The 23,787-nt window shown below is 56.6% G+C and overlaps 1 protein-coding gene across 12 annotated transcripts in view; it reads left to right on the top strand.

The window, feature by feature from the left end:
• BIN1 (bridging integrator 1) overlaps nt 1-13,502 on the top strand; it is a 55,649-nt gene extending 42,147 nt beyond the window's left edge. For 2 of the 12 annotated variants that reach the window (XM_047870204.1, XM_047870203.1), the window contains 10 exons: nt 155-237; nt 3,336-3,480; nt 4,811-4,939; nt 7,778-7,885; nt 8,388-8,411; nt 9,375-9,482; nt 10,404-10,493; nt 10,747-10,857; nt 11,160-11,261; nt 12,816-13,502. In XM_047870204.1, coding sequence (XP_047726160.1) covers nt 155-237; nt 3,336-3,480; nt 4,811-4,939; nt 7,778-7,885; nt 8,388-8,411; nt 9,375-9,482; nt 10,404-10,493; nt 10,747-10,857; nt 11,160-11,261; nt 12,816-12,923 — 1,008 coding nt within the window. In that variant the 3' untranslated portion in view covers nt 12,924-13,502. The remainder of the gene's footprint in view (nt 1-154; nt 238-3,335; nt 3,481-4,810; nt 4,940-7,777; nt 7,886-8,387; nt 8,412-9,374; nt 9,483-10,403; nt 10,494-10,746; nt 10,858-11,159; nt 11,262-12,815) is intronic. The other 10 variants (XM_047870195.1, XM_047870196.1, XM_047870199.1 and 7 more) reach the window with 5 other exon arrangements.
• The last annotated feature ends 10,285 nt before the right edge of the window (nt 13,503-23,787 follow it).

The following is a 23,787-nucleotide window of genomic DNA, read 5'->3' as shown; positions in this document are numbered from 1 at the left end:
TGGGTTTGGTGTGCAATTCCCAGCTCCCTACTCCTGGTAAGGGACGGGGTGCAAGAAGGGGTTAGGTATGGGGAGGAGCAGGGATGTTACTGGAGAGACAGAGGTGTTTGGTGGCCCCAGAGGCTCTCCCCACCTGCTTGCTGTCCCCCTGCAGCTCAACCAGAACCTCAACGATGTGCTGGTTAGCCTGGAGAAGCAGCATGGGAGCAACACGTTCACAGTCAAGGCCCAGCCCAGGTGCGTGTAGCCCAGCACTGTCTGGCCGTCTGGCTGAGGGTGGGGTGGAGGGAGGTGTGGTCTGGGGCAGGGTCCTGGGGCAGAGCTTGCTCATTCCTGGAAGACCAGGGCAGGGCTGTGTCTGCCCCGCCCTGGGGGTTTGGCCTCTCTGTGCTCAGGGGGACAGGTTAGGGCACCCCACATTCCTCTGGTGTGTGGCATCAGAGAAGGAGCACTCCTGGACAGTCTGAGCGTCACCTGACACCTGAGCCCGGGCCTGGGCCTGGGCCTGGCTTCCCTTCCTGTGGAGCCCAGCAGCCAGGGTGCCTGCGAAGCCTTGGAGGTGGGGCCCGGGGACTCCAAGCTTCCGTGCTGGTGCGGAGCCACCTGGAAGGGGAGCCTTCCTCCCCCAGCAGGGGCGTAGTGCCACCTTTTCCTTTCCTTGCTCCTGGGAAAGCCCAAGTCCCTAGATGGTGGCATCCTGGGCACACACAAAATCATCCTTGTTCCTGTCCTTGGCCTGGTCTGGCCTCTCAGGGTCCCCTCCAGCTGCGAGGAGATTCCTGCCTCCTGAGGGGAAACCGTGAGGGAGGAGGGAAGTGCCTTGCCCTCTGGCTGCGGGTCAAGGGAAATGATAGCCCGTCTGGGATTTCCCTTCCGTTTTGGCTTGCACCTGTGACAGCACAGCCCACAGGGTATGGATGGACCTCAGCTTCCTCTCTGTGAAACGGGGAACATTTATCTGTGTCTTGGGGCAACTGGGGGGCCATGGAGGACTAAGGAGTTATTCAGGGAATGTTGCTCTTCCTCTTCTCTCTGAAAATGAACCAGAATGTGTGTGACTGAGAGAAAGGAGCCCACAGGAGGCCCTGAGGCCAAGGGGTGAGCAGGGGGCAGGGTAGGGGTGGGGAATCAAGGCCAGGTCCCTGCAGGGAGGAAGGGTCTCTCCCTGTGCTGGGCCTACAGGTAAGATGGGAGGGTGGTGAATGGAGGCCACCTGGGCAGTGCAGCGGCTGGACCCAGTCTTCCTGTGGGAGAAGGCTGTTGTGAGCGGATGGGGAGGGGAATGGAGGGGATGGGGGGAGTGGAGCTCTGTGAACCTCCTTTACTGCAAGGTGGCCCATTTTGCAGCCTGGTTGCCTCCTCTCAGAGGCCTCCCAGCGGCCAGCTGCACCCCCCTCCAGGCACTGTGGGCCCCAGGAGCCCCTGTGTGCTGAACCACAGGCAGGGTGGGTGGCCAGCAGTCTCCCTCAGCTGGTCAGCCCTGGTTCGGGGCTGCACCCTCTCACTTTGTCAGCTCTGTTCCAAGGTGCCTGGCCGCATGCCAGGGTCAGTGGGGTTCCCGGGACTGGGCGATGGGGGTTAGGGTTAGGGCAGGGTCAGGCCCTCTTCATGGCCTTTGAGCTTTAGGGGAGGCTTTGCCCCTTGGCACCCCTCTGAGCAGAGGGGTTGCTGATGAGGAAAGGGAGCAGGCCAGCCTCAAATTGGGCGTTTCCCCAAAATGAAGGCCTCTGCGTCCCGTCCGTTCCCACAGAAAGAAAACTAAACTGCTCTCCCGGCTGCTCAGAAAGAAGAACAGGTACCGGCACCGAGTGCTGCATTGTGGGGGTGTCTGGGGCCGGCACCTGGCCGGCCGACCCCTGTGCATGCGCCTAGCATCCTGCTCCGAGGGTGCCACTAACCCCTAACCTGTGTCCCCTGTTTGGTGCTGCGGGCAGGGCTGCTGTGGGAGGGAGCCGGCGGGGCAGCAGGGCTGTGCTGTGGCCTGTGTGTGTGTGTCGTGGGGTCGGAGGGCTCAGGGGCTCTCCGGTGGGAATGAGGAGGGCAGACAGCCTGAACTCAGTTGAGTGGGTTCCTCTGTGTGCCACAGCACGTCCACCTGGCTGTGGCCCAGACCAGGAGGTTAACGGGAGGAATGTAGCCAGAAAGGAGCCTCGGCGAGAGGGGAAGGGGAAAGGGGTCTTGTAGCACAGTGGTGGGTTTTAAAATCTGTGTGTGTGTGTGTGTGTGTGTGTGTGTATACTATGTTTATATGTATGCTTTAAGGAGGCAAATACATTCCCACGAAACACAAATTCAGTAGAGATGAGAAGGGACCACGATGTCTGTCCCATCATCTCAACACCATCCTCCAGCCCCACCCCACCCCCCAGGCGATGTGGTCAGTAGCTTCTTTGGATCCTTCTAGAACTGCCTTGTCCAACACTTGCCCTGGGAGGCTGGTGAGCACTTGAAATGTGGCCAGTGTGACTTAGCAGTTGAACTTTTAGTTTCCCTTAATGTAAATATAACCTTCAACAGCCATCTGCGGCCGGTGGCTGGTCTTTATCGGTACCGTCCCATGGTTTCCTTATGCAAGAACAAACGTACATTTTCATTTTCTGCCCCCTTGCCCCCAAGTGGTGCTCATGTGAGAGACCGCAGCCTCTCACCCCCGGATGCCACTCTGTGGCCCTCTGCCCTAAAGGGCCTGTAGGCGCAAAGGTGTGGATGGTGACCGCGGTGTGGGTGGGAGCATGGGCCTTGTGAGTTGGGCAGTGGTCGGTGTCCCAGTGTGAGTGGGTGGACTGGCGGGGAGGCTGGCCGGGGCCTTTGGGGGCTGGCTGAGGAGGGGGGCCCAGCTGGGCACAGGGGCTGCTGCAGGACATGTGGGATGAGACTCATTCACCTCTAGGATGTTTGGCTTTCTCGTGCTGTGGAGCTCGGCTCCCTGGTGGAGCCCAGCGGTGGCCTGTGGGTGGCTTCCCCGAGGACTGAAGACCTCCAGCTTGGAGTTCCTCCCGGGCCATCACTGTCTCCAAGGCAGGCCCTGTGCCCACACCCCTTCGTTTCCACCCATTCTGAATCACACGTACATGAACTTCTCACTTGTAAGCACGGGGACACACACTTGTACACACGTGGACATCGCATTTTCATGGTGAATCTATGTGAACACACACACATACACGCTCTCCAATTCACATGTTAACAGACACATGCTCATGCGCGCATGCACATGCATTTCCACACGGATCCGTGCACACATCCCATCACAGGCACACCTGTGCATTTGCACATTCCATTTTGTACGCAGTGACTTCCCTCCATTGAGCTTTCTCCCCGTCTCGCCTCCACAGTGACAACGCCCCTGCAAAAGGGGACAAGAGCCCTTCGCCTCCTCCAGATGGCTCCCCGGCCGCCCCGGAGATCAGAGTCAACCATGAGCCTGAGCCGCCTAGCTCAGCAGCAGCAGGGGCCGCCCTCCCCAAGTCCCCGTCTCAGGTAGGCGCCGTGCCCCCTCCCCTGCTCCCCCTTCTTCCTGCTTCTCTCTCCTTCCCAGTCCTCTCCCCAACACCGGCCTGGGCTCCCCTCAGCGGCCCTGCCTTTTCCTGGGAATGCCTGTGACCATGTGTCTCCCTCTGCTCCCCCACAGCACCCTCTCCTTCCCTCTTTCCCTGACCCTTGGGGCTGCTGACCTCCTCATCTTCCTTCCCCCCCCTACAAGGGGTTTGGGGCCCTCAGCCCCAGGGCATCCAGATCTGCAGAGGCCATTGCTTTCTGTCCTCCTCACCTTCTCTCTTGGCATGAGGCCATGCAGGACCTTCACAGGGTCAGCGAGGGAAAGGGCTCGGGGAGGGGAGCATGAGGTAGACAAGGGGCACAGGCCCTGGGCTTCCAGAAGCCTCCCCCAAGAAGCTTGGCCCCCACTCCTACCCTCACCAGGTTCCTCCAGCTTTCTGCCATGTCCCCAGGAACTGGCCTGTGGCCCCGTCTGAACTGATAGGCTTTCCCAGCTGTCAGCTCCTGGCAGCAGCCCTCTTGGTGGTTGGCCATGACCTGCCCCACAGCTGATTAGACGTGAAGAGTGTGACAAGAGCCCACACTTGAATAGCACTTGCTCTGGGCCCAGCACTATGCCACCACTTCCCACATTTTCATTCATTAAACCGTCACAGCCACCCTGTGAGGCAGATGCCCACCCCACCTCAACAAGTGAGGAAACCAAGGCTGGGGGGCGGGGCATGGTTCCTGACTTGCTGGAGGCCCTCCATGGGCAGGTGTGTGGCCATCCTGCCTGGCCCTCTGCTGGGCCCTGGCTCCTGCTCCGTGCTGACCTCCACGGGTGACAGACAAGAGAGCATGGGCCCCTCCCGCAGGAGATGCAGAGAGGGTCCTGAAAGGACAGAGAGCCCAGGTCATAGCTATTTCTCAGCGACAGCTTCTCTCCTCAGTGTCTCACCCAGGTGGGTGACAGCCCAGACCTGCAGCCCCCTCCCCGCCCTGCCCGGGCTCTCCCTTCTTTCTCCTCTTCTTTTCTGTTCCCTCCCTGTCTCTCTCCTTTCACTTCTTCCCCCTCCTGTCCCCTTCTCTGTCATCCACTCTGTCTCTGCACAGCATTTCTGGACCTCCTGCCTCAGTCTCCCTCTAGGGGTGGCCCTGTGGTCCTGCGCCTCAGGCAGCCGTGACTCTTCTTGTCTTCCTCAGTTGCCTGGGTGGGGCCAGGGCCTGGGGTGTGACTAACCGTGGCTTTGTCTCTGTCTGTCCCCCCTCCCCCACCCCCATGCTCTGCTGTGCCTCGCTGTGCGGCCCCTCACCTGCTGCCGACCCACAGCTCCGGAAAGGGCCACCAGTCCCTCCACCTCCCAAACACACCCCATCCAAGGAGGTCAAGCAGGAGCAGATCCTCAGCCTGTTTGATGACACGTTTGTCCCTGAGATCAGCGTGACCACCCCCTCCCAGGTCAGCCGCGGCCACCGCGGCCCAGCTCTCTCTTACTCTCTCGGGACATGCATGGCCTTCTTCCTTCATCCCATGCCCTGCGCCTCTGCCTCAAGAGCCAGAATCTGGCCTGAGAGGTTGGCCCAGAGCCTCCCCCTTGCTCATTCATTCACCCCTCCGTTCATCCTCTCCCATCCATTTCTGAGCATGGACTGTGGCTAGATGCAGGGACACTGGCGGGTGGTCCTCGGGCAGCCGGTCAGCTTGGTAGTGGCCTCATGCTTCCACTGGTGCGATGGCTGAAGAGGCATCAGCAGGGAGGATCCCGGCCAGTCCAGGAAAGGCCTCCTGGAGCAGGTGACATTTGCCAGGTGGCTGCAAGTAGACACATTGCTTTAGCCAGAGTCAACAGTGTGTGTGTACGTCAGGAGGGGTAGGACATGGGCTCAGGAGGTCAGAGTTCAGTGCGTGCAGAGTGCAGCAGTGGGGCAGTGAGAGGAGGCAGGGGGGAACACAGTTGGGAAGGCCCTGGAAAGTCTAGCCAAGGCACATAGACTGTAGCTCCCAGACATGCCGACTGGCCTTAGGAGTGGGACAGTGCTTGGGCCACGGAGCAGGGCTGCTGCTCGGAAGTGTCCTGAGAAGGCATGTAATGCTCATCCATAGGTGGACAGAAGGAGGGCTGAACAGGAAGGTTACTGTGGGGGCACGGACGTGGGCTGTACAAGGTCAGATGGGCTCACAGAGGCCACCGTGTGCTCAGCCCTCCAAGCCTGCCCTCCAGGCCTTGAAGCCATGGCCCTTCCCACTACGGCCTCGCCTGTGGTGCAGGCTTGCTGATCCCAGGCTGTGGCTGGCCCGTGCTGGAGGGCTGCCCTAGAACTACTCTGCCCAGGGCCTCTGGTTGCTGCCTCCTGCCCGCTCCTTTGCACAAGCTCAGAGGCCTGGGGTTGGGGGGCGGGGGAGGCGGTGCAGGGAAGAGGGTGAGTGTGGAAGGAGAGGCGGTTGGGAACCGAGGATGGTGATCTCTGCTAAGAGTGGCCTAAGGCTGAGTGGGCTTCAAGCCGGGACAGAGTTCTCTGAGTTAGAAATAGGAACTTCCGGTATGGGGTGGCTGGGTGGGCAGGTGGGTGATTTGCTGGCTCGGGCTCGGCAGGCCTGGAAGCCCCTGTCTAGAAGGTGACCAAGGCCGGTTCAGGGGCTCCTGAGAGGAGAGGACACCGGGTGGCATGACCTCCGGGACAGCTCGCTGCTGGAGCGCTCACCAGCCTGAGTAGGCCTCCACCCTATAGGTGCACATGAGGGACATGGGGTCACGCAGAGCGCTAAGAAACGCTCAGTAGGGGATGGTGCCAGCCCCTTATTGACACGACCTTGTTGGGTTTTCACCTGAGCTCTTAGGAGGGGGTTGTTGCTCCCGTTCAGCAGGCGAGGACCCTGTAGGCCTGCCCAGCAGCCACACCGCCCTCATTGAGCGTGTTGGCCTCTCTGTGCTTACCGCATGCCTCCTTGCTACCCCCTCTGCCCACTCCAGGGAGCCAGGTCTCTGCCTGGAGGTGGGAAGCCTACACCATGGGTGCTGTTGCTGGGGGCTGGGGCAGGCTGTCTGTGATGCTGTGCTCACAGGGCTGCTGGACAGGGCTGAGGTGAATAACCTGCATCCCTGCACCGGAGAACAGTTGTGGTCCTGCATGGTGGGTAGCTGGCTCGCTGGGAGGCAGGGAGGGAGGATGTGGTCTGCCCTTTGGTGCCTCTGTCCCCTTGGAGCACAAGAGGGCAGCTGTCTGGGCTTGAGTGACCTCTGAGAAGGAGCTGGTGGCAGGGCTACTTGGGGGAGAGAAACACTGCTACCAGCTGGCAGGGGTGGTGGGGCACCTACAGGCCATGCACCCACGGTGTCTTGAGCACTCACTCACTTAGAGAGGGCAGGGTCATGGGGACAGAGCAGTGGCCCCAACCCCAGCCTCATTAGACAGGGATCAACCTAGGGAAAGTCACTAGCTGGGGGTGGGCTTGGGGCAGGGGCTTGGGACTTGGGGCCCCGTGTCCAGGAAGTGAGACCACTCAGCCCGGGCTCTCCGAGGTCTGTGCCTTGTCCCCTGAGCTGTGGGACAGCTGGCACCTAGTGTTCTCAGAACTGAGAGTCTCAGGTCTCTGCTGACAGGCCGCAGCTCCGCTGTGAAGTCCCGTCTGGGGAACCCGTTTCCCCAGGACCCAGGTCTTGGGTCCTTCTAGACACAAGGCTTTAGGTGGACGTGGGCAGTCTCCTGGGGCCATGCCTGTTACCAGCACATACCTGGGCTGCACTCAGGTCTGCTGAATGGGAGTCTCTGGGGGTGAGACCTGCGGTTTGAGTACAGATGCCCCCAGTGTTGGGGAACCCACACCTAAGATTTGGCTCCCAGGCGGTGTGTGTTGGCTCAGCCCTGCCCTCACTCTGTGGAGCTGGCGGGTGGGTGGGTGTCACCACAGGTGAGCTGTGTGGGGCAGCGAGGGGGGCCTGTCCTAGGGAGGGCGGTGGACTGTGCTGCTTCTGGGGGGGCCAGGGTGAGGCTGGGAGAGCCTGTGGGTGCGGGGAGCAGAGAGGAGCATGCACCGGGAGCCCACCGCGGTCTGCAGGACAAGACAGACCTCTGGCTGGGCTGGGCTGGTGGGTGGCTACCCCAGTGGGCCTGCTGCTGATGTCTGAGGGGGGTGGCGGGTGCGGTCCTGTGTGCGTGGAGCTCGTGCCAGAGTCGTGGGTGGGGGCAGTGCTCCCACGTGTGAGGCGGACGTGAGCGTGTGTGCCTGCCGTGAGCTCCTCGTGGAGTGCTCCCAGCCTGTCACTAACTGCCTTCCTCCTCTGCCACTGCTGCCAAGTTTGAGGCCCCGGGGCCTTTCTCGGAGCAGGCCAGTCTGCTGGACCTGGACTTTGACCCCCTCCCGCCTGTGGCGAGCCCCGTGAAGGCGCCCACACCCTCTGGTCAGGTTGGTCTGAGCCCGCCACCACCACCACCTGCGGACCTGCGGGTCTCTGGGGCGCCGGGCCGTGGGCTCATGTCTGGCCATGGGTGCCCATCGAAGCCACCAGGCCTTTAGGGTCCTGGGGTCAACAGACTTTCCTCCCACTCACTGCCCTTCCCCTGGTGCCCTGGCCCCCTATCGCCCCCTGGCCCTGCGCAAGAGGAGGGGAAGAGCAGACACGTGTCAGGGAGAGGGCCCTCGGGAGGAAGGTCAGCTGAACACTCACTTGGTAACTTGCGGCCTCGGTCAGCCTCCTGCCCCTCTCCTGGCAGCGGCTCTGTGTCTGGGCACTCCCTGGCAGGTGTCCAGGACTTGGCCCCCTGGAGACCCTGGAGCCTGGCTCCGTGCTGCCCTGAGCCTGTTGGGCTCCAGGGCCTTGGGGTGGGGGTCCCTGGGGACTGCTCGTCTGCCCCCTGTCACTAACCTTTGCACTAACTCTGTCCTTCTCCCCTTCTGCTGCGCCTAGTCAATTCCATGGGACCTCTGGGAGGTAAGCTGTGTTTGCTCTGTGCCCACCCCCAGGGGGAGCTGCTCCTCCCTGGCCCACCTTGCCAAGTCCTGCACCTGGCCTGCTCACAGGTGCACACACACGCACGCCCGGGCTGGTGCTCATGTGCGCAAGAGCTAGCCGTCACTGCCTGTCTCCAGGTGTCCCACTGCTTCCCCTCTGCCAGGCCCTGCGGGGAAGGGGCTCTTCGGTTTAGCCAGAGAAGGTCCTCTGTGGTTTGGCTCAGTCGTGGGGTCTGTGAGTGGCCCCGTAGGATGGATATGGTGTCCTCCTGCTGGGCTGCGGCCTGCGAGGCAGGGCAGCCTTGGGGTGGAGGGTCTTCGTCCTTGAGAAGGTTTGTGTTTGTGGGGATCCTACAGGGCAGTGGCGTCGGGGAGACGTTGGGATAGAGGACAGGAGGAGGGTGGCTCGAGGGACAGGAGAAGCAGGGTGAGGCCAGGTGCTCTTATGCGAGCAGGCCTGCTGGGCAGGTGTCCTCATCACCTGGGGGTTCAGGCACGAGGCTCAGGGAGGGCATGGGGCCGCACTACCACTATGCAGCTTTTGAAGGAGCAGGAGCCGCTGTGTGCGAGTGCTGGAAGCACTTCTCCCAGGAGCTTGAAGGCTCCGAATAGCCTTGCTGTGGAGGAGGCCAGAGGAAAGCCTGGCACGGGCAGCCGTTTTAGCGAGGGGTCTTTGGTGGGTGCTGAGCTGCGTGTGGCTCGTTTGCGCCTGCTCATCCCTTTGTCAGGAGTAGGAGCAAGGAGGTGGGAGTGGTTTTCCCTTCAGAGGGTCCACGTGTGTCCCTTGATGGGCCAGGCTGCCCGCCACAGGCACCCAGTCTCCCCTCTGCCAACGCTGGGCCGCTCATGACTCTCTTCTCTTGTCTTGTGCCCTTGCCCAACACCCCCTCCTCCCTGGTCTCCCACCCCTCCCGCCCTGCTCTCCCTGGTGGCCCATCACTAGCCCACAGAGAGTCCAGCTGGCAGCCTGCCTTCCGGGGAGCCCAGTGCTGCCGAGGGCACCTTTGCTGTGGCCTGGCCCAGCCAGACGGCCGAGCCGGGGCCTGCCCAAGTAAGTGCCCATCTGCCAGCTCCCAGTTGTCCCCAGTCCCTGGGGGTGTAGCAGTGAGGAAGAGCCTGGAGGAGGAGGCACAGGATGGACAAGGCCACTGTGGGCCTGAGGGTGAGGTCAGGGCGGTGAACCAGGAGGCCCCTAGGATGGGGCTTACCACTCCTGCTCGCTGTGATTTAGGCCAGATTGGCCCCTCTCCCCCTTGCCAGCCCCACCCCAGCCTCCCAGCTTAGGCCTCCTGCAGTGGGAGGGAGGAGCATTCAGAGCATCTCTCTGTTTGTGGCAGGTACTTTCCAGAATTTTCTCATTTAACTTTCACCCTAACCTAGACATTTCCTCCTTTTACAGATGGGGAAGTGGGGGCTAGAAAGCTTGAGTGATTGATTGTGCCCAGAGCTCGGAAGTGGCCGAGTGTGAGTGTTGGCCCAGGTCAGCCTGACTGAGGCTGGACAGTGTCCACTCTGCCTTGGCCAGGCCCCTCCCCCCATGGTGCCCAACACTGTGCTGCCCCCTCCTTGGGGAGCAGGTGTCCAGGGCTGGGCAAAGGCTGCTCCAGCCTGCCCTGAGTTGTTTGGCCAGGGACAGGCACTTGTTGCTGTCCCCGATCGTGGGGGTCTCATGGCTCAGCCAGCAGGCCAGGCAGGTGGGAAGAAGCTGAGGCCTGGCCAGGCCTTGGCCTTAGAGGACAGGGCCTGTGAGGGAAGGTCGGGGCGGCATCCAGGGGCCCGTGTGGCACGTCACTTGGCATCTCTGTGCTGCCAGCACCTTCTCCAGCAGCTTCCCATGACAGGCACCCAGCCTCTCCTCCAGGAGCTCCCTGTACTGCCCAGCTCTAGACACTGCTGCTGTCCATGGCCCTTTCCTTGTCCTGGTCACAGCATCCGTCCCGTGTCTGACCCCATGCCGGCATTTGTGTTGCAGCCAGCAGAGGCCTCCGAGGTGGCGGGTGGGACCCGACCTGCGGCTGGAGCCCAGGAGCCCGGGGAGACAGCAGCAAGTGAAGCAGCCTCCGTAAGACGACAGGGACCAAGACCCTGTCTTTTCTTTCCTGCTGTCTGCCCGCCCTCCCGCTTGTGGCTCCCTAGCCCTGTGTGTTCCCTGTGCTCCTTGCTCTGTGCTGGTCCAGGTCATAGTTCCCGTCGAGGAACCCGGAGGCAGACCAATCTGGCATCAGTCACAGAGACCCTCCCCTTCCCTTGCCCCTGTGGCCCCTGCCTTCTGGGACCCACTCCCCTACCACGCTGACTGTGCTTCCTCCCCTCAGAGCTCTCTCCCTGCTGTGGTGGTAGAGACCTTCTCAGCGACTGTGAATGGCACCGTGGAGGGCAGCGGTGGGGCAGGACGCTTGGATCTGCCCCCGGGGTTCATGTTCAAGGTACGCCCGGGCCAGCTTGACCCCACAGCCTCTGCTGCCATCTGAGCCGACGGTGCCCTGGCGGTGTGGTCACCCCCTTTTACAGATGAAGACCCTGAGCTGGGAGGCTATGTGGGTTTGCCCAGAGTTCCCCTGCCCCCACTCCCCCTGCTACCCAGTGGGCGGGGTGGCGTCTTGAGCTTTCAGGATCTCCTGTCAGCACGCTGAAGCCCCCACAAGGCCTGGTGCACTGTGCTAGGTTGCAGGGGGGGACCAAAGGTGTCTGCGGGAAGGGGTGTTGAGCTGTTCCCCAACCTCTGCAGGTACAGGCCCAGCACGACTACGTGGCCACCGACACGGATGAGCTGCAGCTCAAGGCTGGTGATGTGGTACTGGTGATCCCCTTCCAGAACCCTGAGGAGCAGGTGAGGGCCCTGGCTGGCTGAAGCGGGAGTGGCCAGCAGGGGGCAGCAGAGACCTGCCAGCTACAGACCTGCAGGCACAGCGCCGGCTGCTCTTCCCTCCTCCTGCTAGCTCCTTCTCTCTGTCTCTGTGCCCTTCTCCCCTGACTCGTTTTCCCCTCCCTTCACCTCCCCCACTCTCTCTCCCTTCCCTTTGGCCCCTTTCCTGGGCCATCACATCCCCTACCCCGGTCTTCTCTCTCTGTTTCCTCGGTCAGCTCTCCTTCTAACTGGGCTCTGCCTTTCTCTCAGTTTTTTGCATCCAAGTGGCTTTCTTTCTCCCCTCCTCCCTCCCCTGCCCCTGTCCTCCACGGCCTCCTCTCTCCTGGGACAGGATCCCTGGCCACCCCTCTGTGAGCTCTCCTGCTCGGCAGTGAGCTGGCGAGGTGCCCACTCTGCAGCGTCACATTGGGCCGCCTCCTCCAGGCTGGCCTTGCCCTCTGCCCACAGGCACAGTGTGTGGGTTCCAGCAGGCCCCCCTGAACACCCTCAACTGTGTCCCCAGCTGTTTCCCAGGCCAGATACCTCCCAGATCCTCCCTCTGCTGTGGCTTCTCCTGGTTAGTTAATGTCACAGTGAGCTCCAGCCGAGACTGGGGCTGGTGCAGAGCGGGGACTGCCCTGTACATTCTGACAGGCTGCTCGGGTTCGGGCCAGGAGGTTTGAGTGCCGAGGGTTTCCTGGGCCCAGTGCTAAATCTAACAGCTTCCTTCAACCCTTGGGTCTCCACTGGTCTTCTGGGGGCCATCCCTGGGCTAGGCGGGATTTTAAGTGGAGTCCTGGCCCCCAGCCCACAGTGGGGGTCATGTGGGTGGGTGGATGAGGCTCAAAAAGGACATACATATGCTCTGTGACAGGCAGGTAATGACGTAACAAAGGCCTAGGGAGGTCCCAGGCAGAGCAAGGTCAGTGATGGCATCTGCCACGGCCAGAGGTGTATGGCCCCTGTGGACCTAGGGATCGGGGTCTGGGGCTGGGAACACTGCCAGGACTTGGGTAGATGGTCCCTGTGAGGGGTCAGTATGAAAGCAAAGGCCAGGTTTGAGTTTGAGGGCTTGATGGGGTGGCCTTGGGTCACTTGAGGTGCGTTTAACTGGTCAGTGCTCACCAGAAACTTCTGGTATTGTTTGTAGAAGTCTGGAAGGACAGCCAATGTGCTCTGTGAGCACCAGACAGTGAGAAACTCCTTGGCCTGGGATTGAGGGATTTTAGACACATTCAGACCAGCACAGCAGTTAGGTTGCCTTTGTAGAGAGAGGAGAACTCACCCCAATGACAGTTAAATCCACATGCTGAAGGGCGGATGTCTCCTGGCTTGGGCAGGTTTGGGTCTGGGATGGCAAGGAATGCTGCCTGGAGGAGGCATTCTTTCAGGTTGGGTGTGACAGGCTAGAGGAAACGATCAGGCAGAGGAGGGGACATCCTCCCAGCAGATCCTAAGTGAGCCCCATGTCCTGTAGGGTTTGAGTGCCCTCCGTCCCCATCCCTGTGTGACCTGGGTGCCCTGTTTTGCTCTCAGGATGAAGGCTGGCTCATGGGCGTGAAGGAGAGTGACTGGAACCAGCACCTAGAGCTGGAGAAATGTCGGGGCGTCTTCCCCGAGAACTTCACCGAGCGGGTTCAGTGAGGGCAGCAGCTGCTGCAGCTGTCTGGGCGTGTGGAGAACACCTTTTCCCAAAAAATGTGTGTGTCTTTCTTTCTTTTCTTTCTTTCTTTCTTTCTTTCTTTCTTTCTTTCTTCTCTCTCTTTTTTTTTTCCTGATTTTGTTTTTGAACTTTTGAAAAGCGAAGGGAAATCGAGAGAGAGACCTAAGCCAAGAGGTGTTCTCCCAGGGATTAGGTTGTGTTCCAAAGAGTCTGGTTTCGGCGAGTCCAGTGGCATCACCAGTGTTCTTGAAGCTGCCGTGTCCCCTAGTTGAGTTCCTGGCCGCCCCCACCTCCCACCGCGCCCGCATGTGTGCCTGGCCACAGGGCCAGGGCCTGGGGGCCGCTGAGCCGCCTCGCTTGCCTGAAGCTTCGGGCCAAGCAGTCTGGGCAAGTGTCCTCTTTCTCCTGGCAGCTGCTGTGGGTGGGGTCGGGTCTCTCCAGAGACCTGGGGGCCCAGACATCAGGCTGGCCTGGCCCTGCCCCGCAGACCGTCTGTGTGCTGTTTGAAAATAAACCTTAGTGTTCAAAACGAAATGAAACAAACTGAACAAAAACCCTCAGAAAATGTGTGTTCGTTGTATTTGTTCTCCCTCTGTTTCTGTCTGCAGTGCAATGGAACCGTGATTATCGGTGGCTTTTTCTACTGGGACAGTCCACCCCCCTTAACCTGCTGCCAGGGCAGGTGCTGCTGGGCCGGAGGCTGCATTCTGGCTGTGGGCCCAGCAGCTACGGTGTGCCTGACAACACTTCCTTTAGAGCTCTTCTGGGTCTGGACCCTGCGGAGCGCTTCAGCCCCTGCCCCCTAGCGTTTTTAGTGGTGGTTGGTTGGGATACAGGAGATCGGGGGCTTGAAGACTCAGTTGCCTGCCGCCTTATTTATTAATTTAATACATGTGAGAACTCGGAGGTCAGGTGCCAGAGACTCCATTTCCCAGATGAGGAAACTGAGGCCCAGGGAGGTTCAGTTGCTTGCTGATCAGCAGTGGGACTAGGTTCTGACCCCGAACATTTGGCCCCGGGTGCGTGGGAAGGTCTGAGCCTGGTGGCGTTAAAGACAAGTCAGCCCACCCAACTGCTCCTTCGTGCCACCTGCCTCCCTTTCCAACAGGAAGGTCCCCATTGCATGCAGCCCTGTTCTTCAGCTCCTCGGTAGACTTGGGCTGCCCTGAGAAGCCTGTGACACATGCCTGTGGTGGCCTGGGTCCCTCCCAGCAGCCACCGGAGCTGTGCTCATGGGCCTAGGGACCAGCTGCAAGGGACTTGTCTCTGCAGAAATCTGTATGGTGGTAAAAAGCCAGTGAAGGAGACGAACGTCAGAGTCTTAGATTTATTTTTGGGTAACACCCTTGAGCTCTGCTTCAGGTGGTGGCATCGTCGCTGCTGTGGCCCTGCCCCGTCTGTGGTTCGCAGTGTGGGCCCTGCCAACCATAGTTTCTATGAGCACAGGGAGGCTCATTTCCTGTCAGTTACCCCCGCTTCAAAAGCTTTAGCTTTTCATTTGTTCGTCCCTTCCACATTGACAGCAATTGCTGGTGGAGCCAGGCCTGAAGCCCAGACTTGGTCAGCTCCACTGTGCTTGAGAACCTGGGGTATGCGCCCTGGGGCCTGGGGGTGTGCCACGAGAGTCTTCATTTTTATTTCATGATGAAACACTGAAACATTATGCAGGAGAAAGCGTTTGTCTTAGGTTTATCACAACATGAGATTCATGGATGTCTCAAATGGTGGCTTTAAGCAACACCCCCTGACCCTCAAGGGGGTCCTGCCCCCTGTACCTGGGCTAAATTTGTCAGGAAAAGCCCTCCTCTGTATCACAGGGGTGGGGTCTGCAGGGAGCTCCCTGCGGGCAGTGGGAGGAAGCTGAACCTGCAGAGAGAGCTCCCAGAGTCCGGGAGCCTGGGTGCAGTGCCCCTGTCCAAGTGGGTGGGCAGTTGGCCTGAAGACTGAGCGGGGCTAAGTGGGAGCTGGGACACTACCAGGTTTATGTCCACCTGAGAGAAATTGGAAATTCAGAGCCGAGCAGCGCACACTTTGTCAGTGCTAATGGTCCCTCCCTTTCTATGCCCAAGGCCACAGACTGTGCGCACATAGTCACCAGGCTGTCTCGGAAGGCCCTGGCCCATCTCAGGGAAACCCTCCTGGATTCCCCTCCCTTCTGCCAGCTCCCAAGCCCTTCCTAGTGACTCAGACACTGGCCAGCTCTGGCTGGTCTCTTGCTTTTCATTCTTGGTTGGGTTTGGTAACCACACTGGCATTGCTTTTCTTGGTCCACTCGCCCTGACACCCTTGGTTCTGCCTCTGGGAATTTAAGTATTCGCTCCCCTAGTGTCACTCAGTCCCAAACACCAGGTCTGAACTGGGACACTGTGACAGAACATTGGGTTCATTTGCTCAGAAAGCCTCGGCCGGGCGTTCTTAGCATCCAAAGTAGGTGGGTACCTAGGCTACAGCTCAGCCCTCCACGAAGCTTTGGGGTCCCCTGTTCCCTGGGTGCTGGCTTATCTTTGGACAGGTTCCCCAACAGTTCCAGGTGTGATGTCTGTGCACTGCAGTGTGCAGAAGAGACTTCCATAGAGAGGCACGAGTCTTCCTTCCCAGGAGCCCCTCAGCCAATCTCCTTTGTCTCATTGGCCTGGGTCCCCAGTGCTGAGCCAGTTTCTGTGGCTGGGGGCAGGCCTCTAATTGGCCTCAAAATTACAGGTGGGAGGTGGGACTGGGCTGAGTGGAGGAGGGTGGACACCTGAATGCAAATTTGGGGCGTGGCTTCCAAGGAGAAGGGGGATGAGTTGTAAGAGCCCAAACCAGTGAATGTGCACTGCATGGTGTCTTCCAGAAAAGACCACGAGATCAGGGAATGTGACTAGATAGAGGCTACATGTGTGTGTTTGTGAGTGTGAGTGTGTGTGTGTGTGTGTGTGTGTGAGACTTGGGAGACCCTTACTTTACTCACTCCATGCAGCCTAACTAGGGCTGACCTCAAAAGGGTCAGGTGTGACCAGGGAACATAACCCATGTGGGGATGTTCTTCCATGTTCCAGGAGGAAGTCATCTCACCCCCAGCCCAGAACTTGTCTTGCCATGGGAGATGGTGTAGACAGTGTGCAACATTCTTCAGCATATGTGGTTGTATCTATACGGGAGAGAGGTGTACAGATCCAGTCTCCTGAACATTCATTCACTTGCTCATTCATTCATTCATTCATTCACTCAGCCAGTTCCCACACAGTCACTGAGATTACAGAGAAGATTCAAGTGTTATTCCCACCCTGATGCCCTCACAGTTCGCAGCAGTTGGGGAGTGGGGGCGGGGTAGGGGGGGGAAGCAGGCAAGGACAGGTAGGACCACAGCAGGGGCTGTCAAGGCTCTGGAGACAAAAAGGAGCTAGTGCCCTGGAGGCACATGGGAGGAGGAGTCTCCCCTGAGCCTGTCAAGGTGATGGGTGTCCCCAGGAGCTGAGGCGAGGGAGGCTCTTCTCAGGCAGGGAGAAACAAGTAGAAGAGGAGGCAAGTCTGGGCAAGAGGAGGGGGGTGGTTGCAGAGGCATGTGGGGGTCCAGGCTCTCACTGGAGGGCCAGGAGCTCAGGAGAGAGGTCAAGACTGAGGGGCACTGAGGTGGAGACTGGGGCCAGGGAAGAGATGAGAGCACTAGGGTGTAGGCAGGGGAAGGGGGAGTATGTGTGTAGAGGAGGCAGGTAGAGGGCCCCGGCAGGGGTGGGGCTGGGGTGGGGGGCTGATCACCAATGTCAGGAGGGAGGAAGAGGTTTCCAGGCGGGACTGCTGAGGAGCTGAGAAATGCTCTCCTGTAAGAAAAGCTCCTGGGGTGCCTGGGTGACTCAGTCGGTTGGGCTTCTGACTTCAGCTCAGGTCATGATCTCACAGTTCGTGGGTTTGAGCCCCTCTTTGGGCTCTGTGCTGACAGCTCAGAGCCTGGAGGCTGCTTCGGATTCTGTGTCTCCCTCTCTCTCTGCCCCTCCCTTGCTTGCGCTCTGTCTCTCTCTGTCTCAAAAATAAATAAAAACATTTAAAAAAATTTTAAAGAGAAGCTCCTTTTTCAGCAGTCACTTACGGTCTGTGAGGCTGGGCAGGGGAAGGCAGTCAAGACAACCTGCCTGGCTGGGGCTCCCAGGAGGGGTTGCTGTGGGCCTGGTGGACACGGCAAACTACCACCAGTGGCATCCCAGGCCCCGCTCTGGCTGCGGAAGAGCAAATCGCTGAGGAAAAGTGTTTCTCAGCGTAATTAAAAAGGATAATTAACAAGCAAGGAATGCCTTCCTGACAGCCCCTGATTACAGATGAGGACCCTGGCTGAGGCGGGAGATGGGGAGACGATCCTCTCTCCCAGTCAGCCAAGGTTAACGCACAGTGGCAAAGAGGGACATCGAGTCTTGCTAAAGGAAAGGCTTTGTTGGAGTCCCAGGGCAGCCCATCCCTAGCCCCGCAGCCTGTCAACCCCCAGTGTTCATCTCACGTCTCCGAGCTAGCTTGCTCTGTGTGAACTGCAGGTGGCCACCAGGAAGGAGGCACAGCTCCCTTCCCAGGGAGATGAGAAGCTGAGGGTAGGCCAGGGCTCATACACAGAACCACCCAGAACTTAGGAAAAAGGGATTCTTTCCTCTGGAAGCCTCATGCAACACTGCCATTCTTACTTTGGCAGTTCTGGAGGGTGGGTAGCTTCTGTAGGGTGGAATCACGAATGGCCTGGAACTTCTGTATGGTTATCCTCATTAGGAGCCAGCGACTCCAAATCTATGGCTTCAGATGAGTGTGCTCACTCAAGCTTTGGGTGGGTGCATCTATTGCCCATGTTCTCTGGATGTGCATGGGCACCTGTGTATGTGCCTCTAAGCCGGGCTTGTCAAATCTGGGGTATCCCCTAGACATCTCCTGTGTCCCACATCCCCCAGGGGAAGACACTGCTGGGTACTCAGCCAATACTCAACTGTTTCTCTTCTCTAACCAAACAGATTTGTTTTCAGGTTACTGAAGAACTCCACTAAGGTCACTGGGCCTTCCTTGCAGCTATGTGGGGGCCTTATGATACAGTCCTGGCCAATAAGATAAAGGAGGACATCCCTTCCCAAATAAAAAGCCAAAGCTTCCTCAAGACAAAGGTCCTTGCTTCCTTCCCTGCCTAGAATGAAGGCTGGAGGTACAGCAGCCATCTTGTGACCCAGAGGCCACACGCCTGAGGACAAAGACCCACTCAGTGAGGATTTCCAGGTGGAGGGATGGCATCCCAGGGCTGTGCTCATTCCAACCCGCCTTCCATCTTCTGACTTTGAGTGTGAAACAAACAAGCCCCTCACATTTGTGGGGGTTTTTGTTACTTGAAGTGTTCCTGACAGTGCCATGCTCCTGTGTCTGTCACCGGGTCCTCTGACTGGTCTCTTAAAGAGTTTTGAAACCAGTTTCTCTCTGTCCATCTCCCTTTCCTCCTGGTTGAGGCTTGTCACCTCCTCCTGCACTAATGTGACACTGTTCTGGTGGTCTCACTGCCACCTCAGCCTCTCCCTCTGGCCCATCCCAGGAGCACACCATGGCTGCCGGGACAATTTTTCAGAGACTCATTCCTGACCACATGGCTCTGTGTTTTCCCACACAAGTCCAGGTCCCTCACCAAGACCCTTCAGGATCTGGCCCCTGACCATCTCTCGACTCTGTCTTCCTCTATTCCCTGCCTTGACATGGCTGAACCACATGGCCTCTTCCCACCGTCCCACTTTTGGCTGCCATGCTGTGGCCCAGTGCCCTCAGAGACAGGCCTTCTCCTCTCCTTCTGAAACCCACTCCCCTTTAGACCTGGGTGTCCAGCCCCGGGGTCAGCCATTTCCTCCGGGGTCACCCTCATGAGTCTGTCTGTCTGTCCCGGCATTTGTCATGCTGCATGTAGTGGGCTGAGCTTAGCTGCTACTCCCTCCCCCTACCTGCAGGAGCCCTCTGTGGCCCTTGGCTCCAGGTGCTCAGAGTGTGGTGCTCCACCATGCTCTCTGCTCAGACCCTGCCCCATGGCCACCAGAGTATTGCAGAAGCCACAGGGCATCATCTACTAAAAACGAGAAGAGGTGAGTGCCAATCCCATCACCGCAATCCAGTGACCTATTTCATTTTTGCCTGTTTTGGAGTGTAGTTTTTCTTTAAAAAATTTTTAATCGTTAGTTTTTTTTTAAAGTTTATTTATTTATTTATTTAGAGAGAGAACAAGCAAAGAAGGGGCCCAGAGAGAGGGGGACAGAGGATCTGAAGCAGACTCTGTGCTGATAGCCTGACGTGGGACTCAAACTCATGAACCATGGAACCATGAGATCATGACTTGGGCTGAAGTCTGACGTTTAACTGCCTGAGCCACCCTGGTGCCCTGGAGTGGGGTTTTTAAATACTCGAGGGCAGACTGGTGCTTCTCCTGGCTGCCTTTCACCTGGTTCATTTGACCCAATGATAGTCTTATCAGCCCTCTGTGGGCTCTGAGTCTGCCACAGCCGACTTCTGGCTCAGCCTGTGTCCTAATGTGGGTGAAGCCCGGCACCCAGGATGGACAAGAAAACCAGTCCTGGCTCTGCTCAGAGCCCTCTGCGGGACCTGCAGCAGTCTGGTTAGAGGCCTTGAACCCAGCTTCTCCGTATGTAAGGAGGTTGATGACAAGATCAGGTGTAACAAAATCGCTGAACTCCACAGAGTCACCCCCTGCAGAGCCCTGAGGCACACCACTACAGACTCACACTTGCTCAGATTCTCTTTTGAAATGTTGGTTTCCCCAGTTTGACACCCGCCCTCCTGCCCCACTGTCCTGTGAGCCGTGAATCTTTCTCTTTTTTGCTCAAAAAATTTTCCGAGAGACCACAGGCAAGATGAGTGTCGGTAATTTCTTGAGCCATCAATTCATGCAAATGAACATGATCTTCCAAAATAGTATGCTGTGTGTATGTGTCCTTTTTTGAACAAAAGACTGCAGTTGCTCAGCACATTCTAGAATTTCCTCTCTGGGAAGCGTCTTCAGGCTAGCGGCAACGCTGTTTGGATGCATTCCATGCTGACAGATTATCACCTTCTGCCGGGGAATTCGTTTTTTGTGTGTCATAGGAAGAAAACAATTTCTATTAGAAAAGTTGCCTAGAGTTTGAAGTTGAAATGGATTGGGCTAGCAAGAAATAAAAAAATTCCTCTAACAGAGTCAAAAGGTCATTTGTTGGGCGGGGGGGGGGGGGGGGGGAAGCTTAAGATCCTATTTAGTTCTGAAACATGATTCCTCTACACTCTCCCACATGGCCTGAGTAGCAGAAGCCAAAAGGTGAGTTGTTCTTCATGATAAAGTGATATTACTTGTGCCCGTGGGGGATGAGGGAGGTGAGGACCCCACAAGGGGAAGGGTGGAGGGAAAGGAAGAGTCTGGAAGAAGACAGGAGCCTGAGGAAGTGGCAGTGAGCCAGGCCTGAGGAAGGACCAAGGGCAAGAAATATCTTCGGTGGCAAACACCTGGTGTTCGTGAGACAGTGGAGACTAACATTCAATTTAACTTGCTTCTAATTCTGTGCTGGGTTGAAAACCCCACCTTTTGATCCTACACCTTTAGTGTGTCAATGTTGCTTTGAGGAAACCAAGGAGCAGGACCCAGTTGCGTGCAGAAGCTGACCCATGGCAGAGAGGGGAGCTGCCGGGGACGGAGGTCGTGCTGGGAGCAGAGGGGGGACAGAGCAGTGCTTGGGAAAAAAGCCACATCCCCCCAGCCCTCTGCCTTGAGGAGGAAGCCCTAGGAGATGGTGGGGCAGGAACTGAAATTTTCAAAATACAAAGGGAAAGGACAGTGAGCTGTTTGACTCAGGAACACAGGGAAGGGTGATTCCAGAGGGAACAGGGCTCAAGGCACTAAAAAGGCTGATGTGTGGGTTATATCCAGGCCCCTGCAAGCAGGTGTAAGGGTGCTTGAGAACTGGGTTCTGGCACTGGAGGCATGTAGGCTTGATGGTGTGACCCCACCTTGGGTCTCTGTTTCCTATCAAATAGTGGTGTCAACACTTAATTCACATAGAGGTAGTGGGAATTAAGAAGCTTTGCAGGGGTGCCTGGGTGGCTCAGTCAGTTGAGTGTCTGACTCTTGATTTCGACTCAGGACATGATCTCGCAGTTCATGAGTTCTAGCCCTGCATTGGACTCTGCTGGTGGCATGGAGCCTGCTTGGAATTCTTTCTCTCTCTCTGCCCCTCCCCTGCTCATGTTCTCTCTCTCTTTCTCAAAATAAATAAATAAACTTAGAATAAAGAAGCATTACAGAATAATTTTAAAAAGTAAAACCATGCATTTATATGTACATGTCTTAAGCAAATAGAAATGCAACACATTTTATTTAACTAATGAGGAGCCAGTGACCTGCTATAGGCAGTTTACATGAGAACTGGATTTACAGAGATTTATAGTTTCTCCCGCATAAATGCACTTATGTGCATCTCAGTCAGCCTGCATTAACAAACTCTATCTCTACAGAGCTGCAAAACAGCCCAGCCCCAGACACTCAACGCTGTGCGCCCCATAGAGTCACACAACCCCAAGGCCTACTAGGTCATGCCCAGATTTCCAGGGAAGAGACACACAGTAATTCTTTTGCCTATTTAAAGTGTTTCATATTTTTAAAAAAGTCTTCCTCCTTCTTCCCCAGGGTCATAATAATCTCAGAAAATTATTCTTGATCCTAAAACAATGGGTCTCATCAGGCTTGGCCTGATTATTTACACAGGTGCAGTAAAAATGTTCATTAAGTTACAGGCCTCCTTGACTGGGCTTTCAAATCCAGGGAGCTGTACATCGTGCGACGGCAAAGGCCCTGGAATTCCTGTGTGTCTAGAAGTTTTCATTCTCAGCCTTGATATCTAGAAGCTTCTATTATTTCCCAGGAAATGGAGCCCAAGGAACCGTCGACATCACATAATTGGATGATTTCCTCTCTGTTCAAAGTTCCTGAGACTGGGGAATGCTCCTGGCCTGCAGGAAACCACCTTATTTCCCACCTGTGAGGCTGGCCCTGCCACGCTCTCCCGGGAGGGCCTTGTGGCATTGATTCTGTACGTAAAATGGCTCATTGTACCTGGATAAATGAGAGTTATCCCCAGGTATGGCATCCCAAATGCACAATCCAATTATACTTTGGTAAAAAGGAGGACAGTTTCTCATTGAACGTATGACATTAACTACACTTCCATGAAAAGTTGAAAGAATGAAGTAAGAGCTTCTGAATTCTGGGGGGAAGGGGGGTGTCAGTGAGAATCAGAGGAAAATGTTTCTTTTCATGCTCAGCTGTGAGCTGTTTTAACAGCTAAACACAGTGTCCGTTTTCCATGGGAGGTGCTTCTACTCAGTAAGCAGGTCATGAGACCTGTACAAAATGTCTAGTGAGCACCACTGGCACTGACCAACAATGGCAGGGGCCTAAATGTCCACCAACAGGAAATGGATAAAGTATGGTCATGCGAGGGGGAAATGAATGAGCAGGAAGTGTATATATCAACATGGACACATCTCAAAAGTCAGTGTTCATCACCTTTTCCCCAAAAGAGAAAGCTGCAGATGGAGAGGTACAATCTGCTCCCGATTTTATGAAGATTAAAAGCTTGAAAACTGTGCTATATATCACTGATGGATATCTATACATAACAAAGTGTTTAAAAATACATGGGGAGAATATATATTCAATTCAGATGAATAGCAGCTTCTGAGGAGGGAGGTACATGGGAGAAAAGGCACCCAGGGACTTTGGCCATTTCTAGGGGAAAAAAATGTTTCTTTTCAATTTACAAAAGCAAAGTCTATTAAATTGTAGGTTAAGAAGGAAGAGAAAGGGCTTCCTGACAGATCTGTAAATGAAGATAACTAAAGCAACATCAACAATGCTCCAAAAAATAATCACAGTAAAATAGCCTCATTCAATAAAAAATAATTCTTGTTTGCTATTGGCTTTCAGAAAGCTTCTTTTTTTTTCAAATGTTTATTTTTTACTTTTGAGAGAGAGAGAGAGTGGGAGGGGCTGAGAGAGAGTGGGGATAGAGGACCCAAAGCTGGGGCTCTAAGCCGACAGCAGAGAGCCCAGTGTGGGGGCTCGAACTCACCAACTGTGAGATCACGACTTGAGGCAAGATCATGACCTGAGCTGAAGTTGGACGCTTAACCAGCTGAGCCACCCAGGCGCCCCGCTGAAAGCTTCTGCTCTGAACCGAGTCCTAGAACTCCTGATCCATCTGTTGGTGTGGGCTGAAGTTTGTGCAGGCAAGGTCAGCTGAGCAGCCTGTCCCCAGAGGTGACTCATCAGGTGTCGGCAGTCGGAGCCACTGGTACAGTCCCTTCATGAAGACCTCAGGCTGCCTTCTGTGCTGGACATAGCCAGCGGAGGATAGCAGAGCTCCCAGACAAACAGCAGAGTAAACTAAGAGCGACTGGCGGGAAAACTGTGGTTAATTTTGTACAGTAGCTAGTAACACAAAGACAGAAGAGAGTAAAATACTATATTGGAAGTAACTATCTCACAAGAGTTCTGATGAGTGTTTCCCTGAGAATAAAAGAATGATGGACAGCAAGGGCACTGGCAAGGCTTCAGGGCCTGCCTGTAAAGCAGGCGACATCTGGAATATTCATACTGATGACATTTACGGAGACAAACTTAACCTAGAGAAGGCTGAGGGTCTCTTCTGATGTGATAACCCTTCCAATGCAGCTCTGATACGGGAATATGGAACCCATTAAACAAACATAATTACTTAGCATCTCTTGTCCTCATCTCATAAGATGAAGGAACAAATCTTTGTGAGTTTCCAGGGGATTTCTGGGACGTTTCAAAGAATGTTTTCACTGAAGATATCTGAAAGT

The sequence above is a fragment of the Prionailurus viverrinus genome, chromosome C1 (assembly GCF_022837055.1).
Source record: "Prionailurus viverrinus isolate Anna chromosome C1, UM_Priviv_1.0, whole genome shotgun sequence".
Taxonomy (NCBI): domain Eukaryota; kingdom Metazoa; phylum Chordata; class Mammalia; order Carnivora; family Felidae; genus Prionailurus; species Prionailurus viverrinus.
This window is presented reverse-complemented; position numbering and strand designations above follow the sequence as displayed.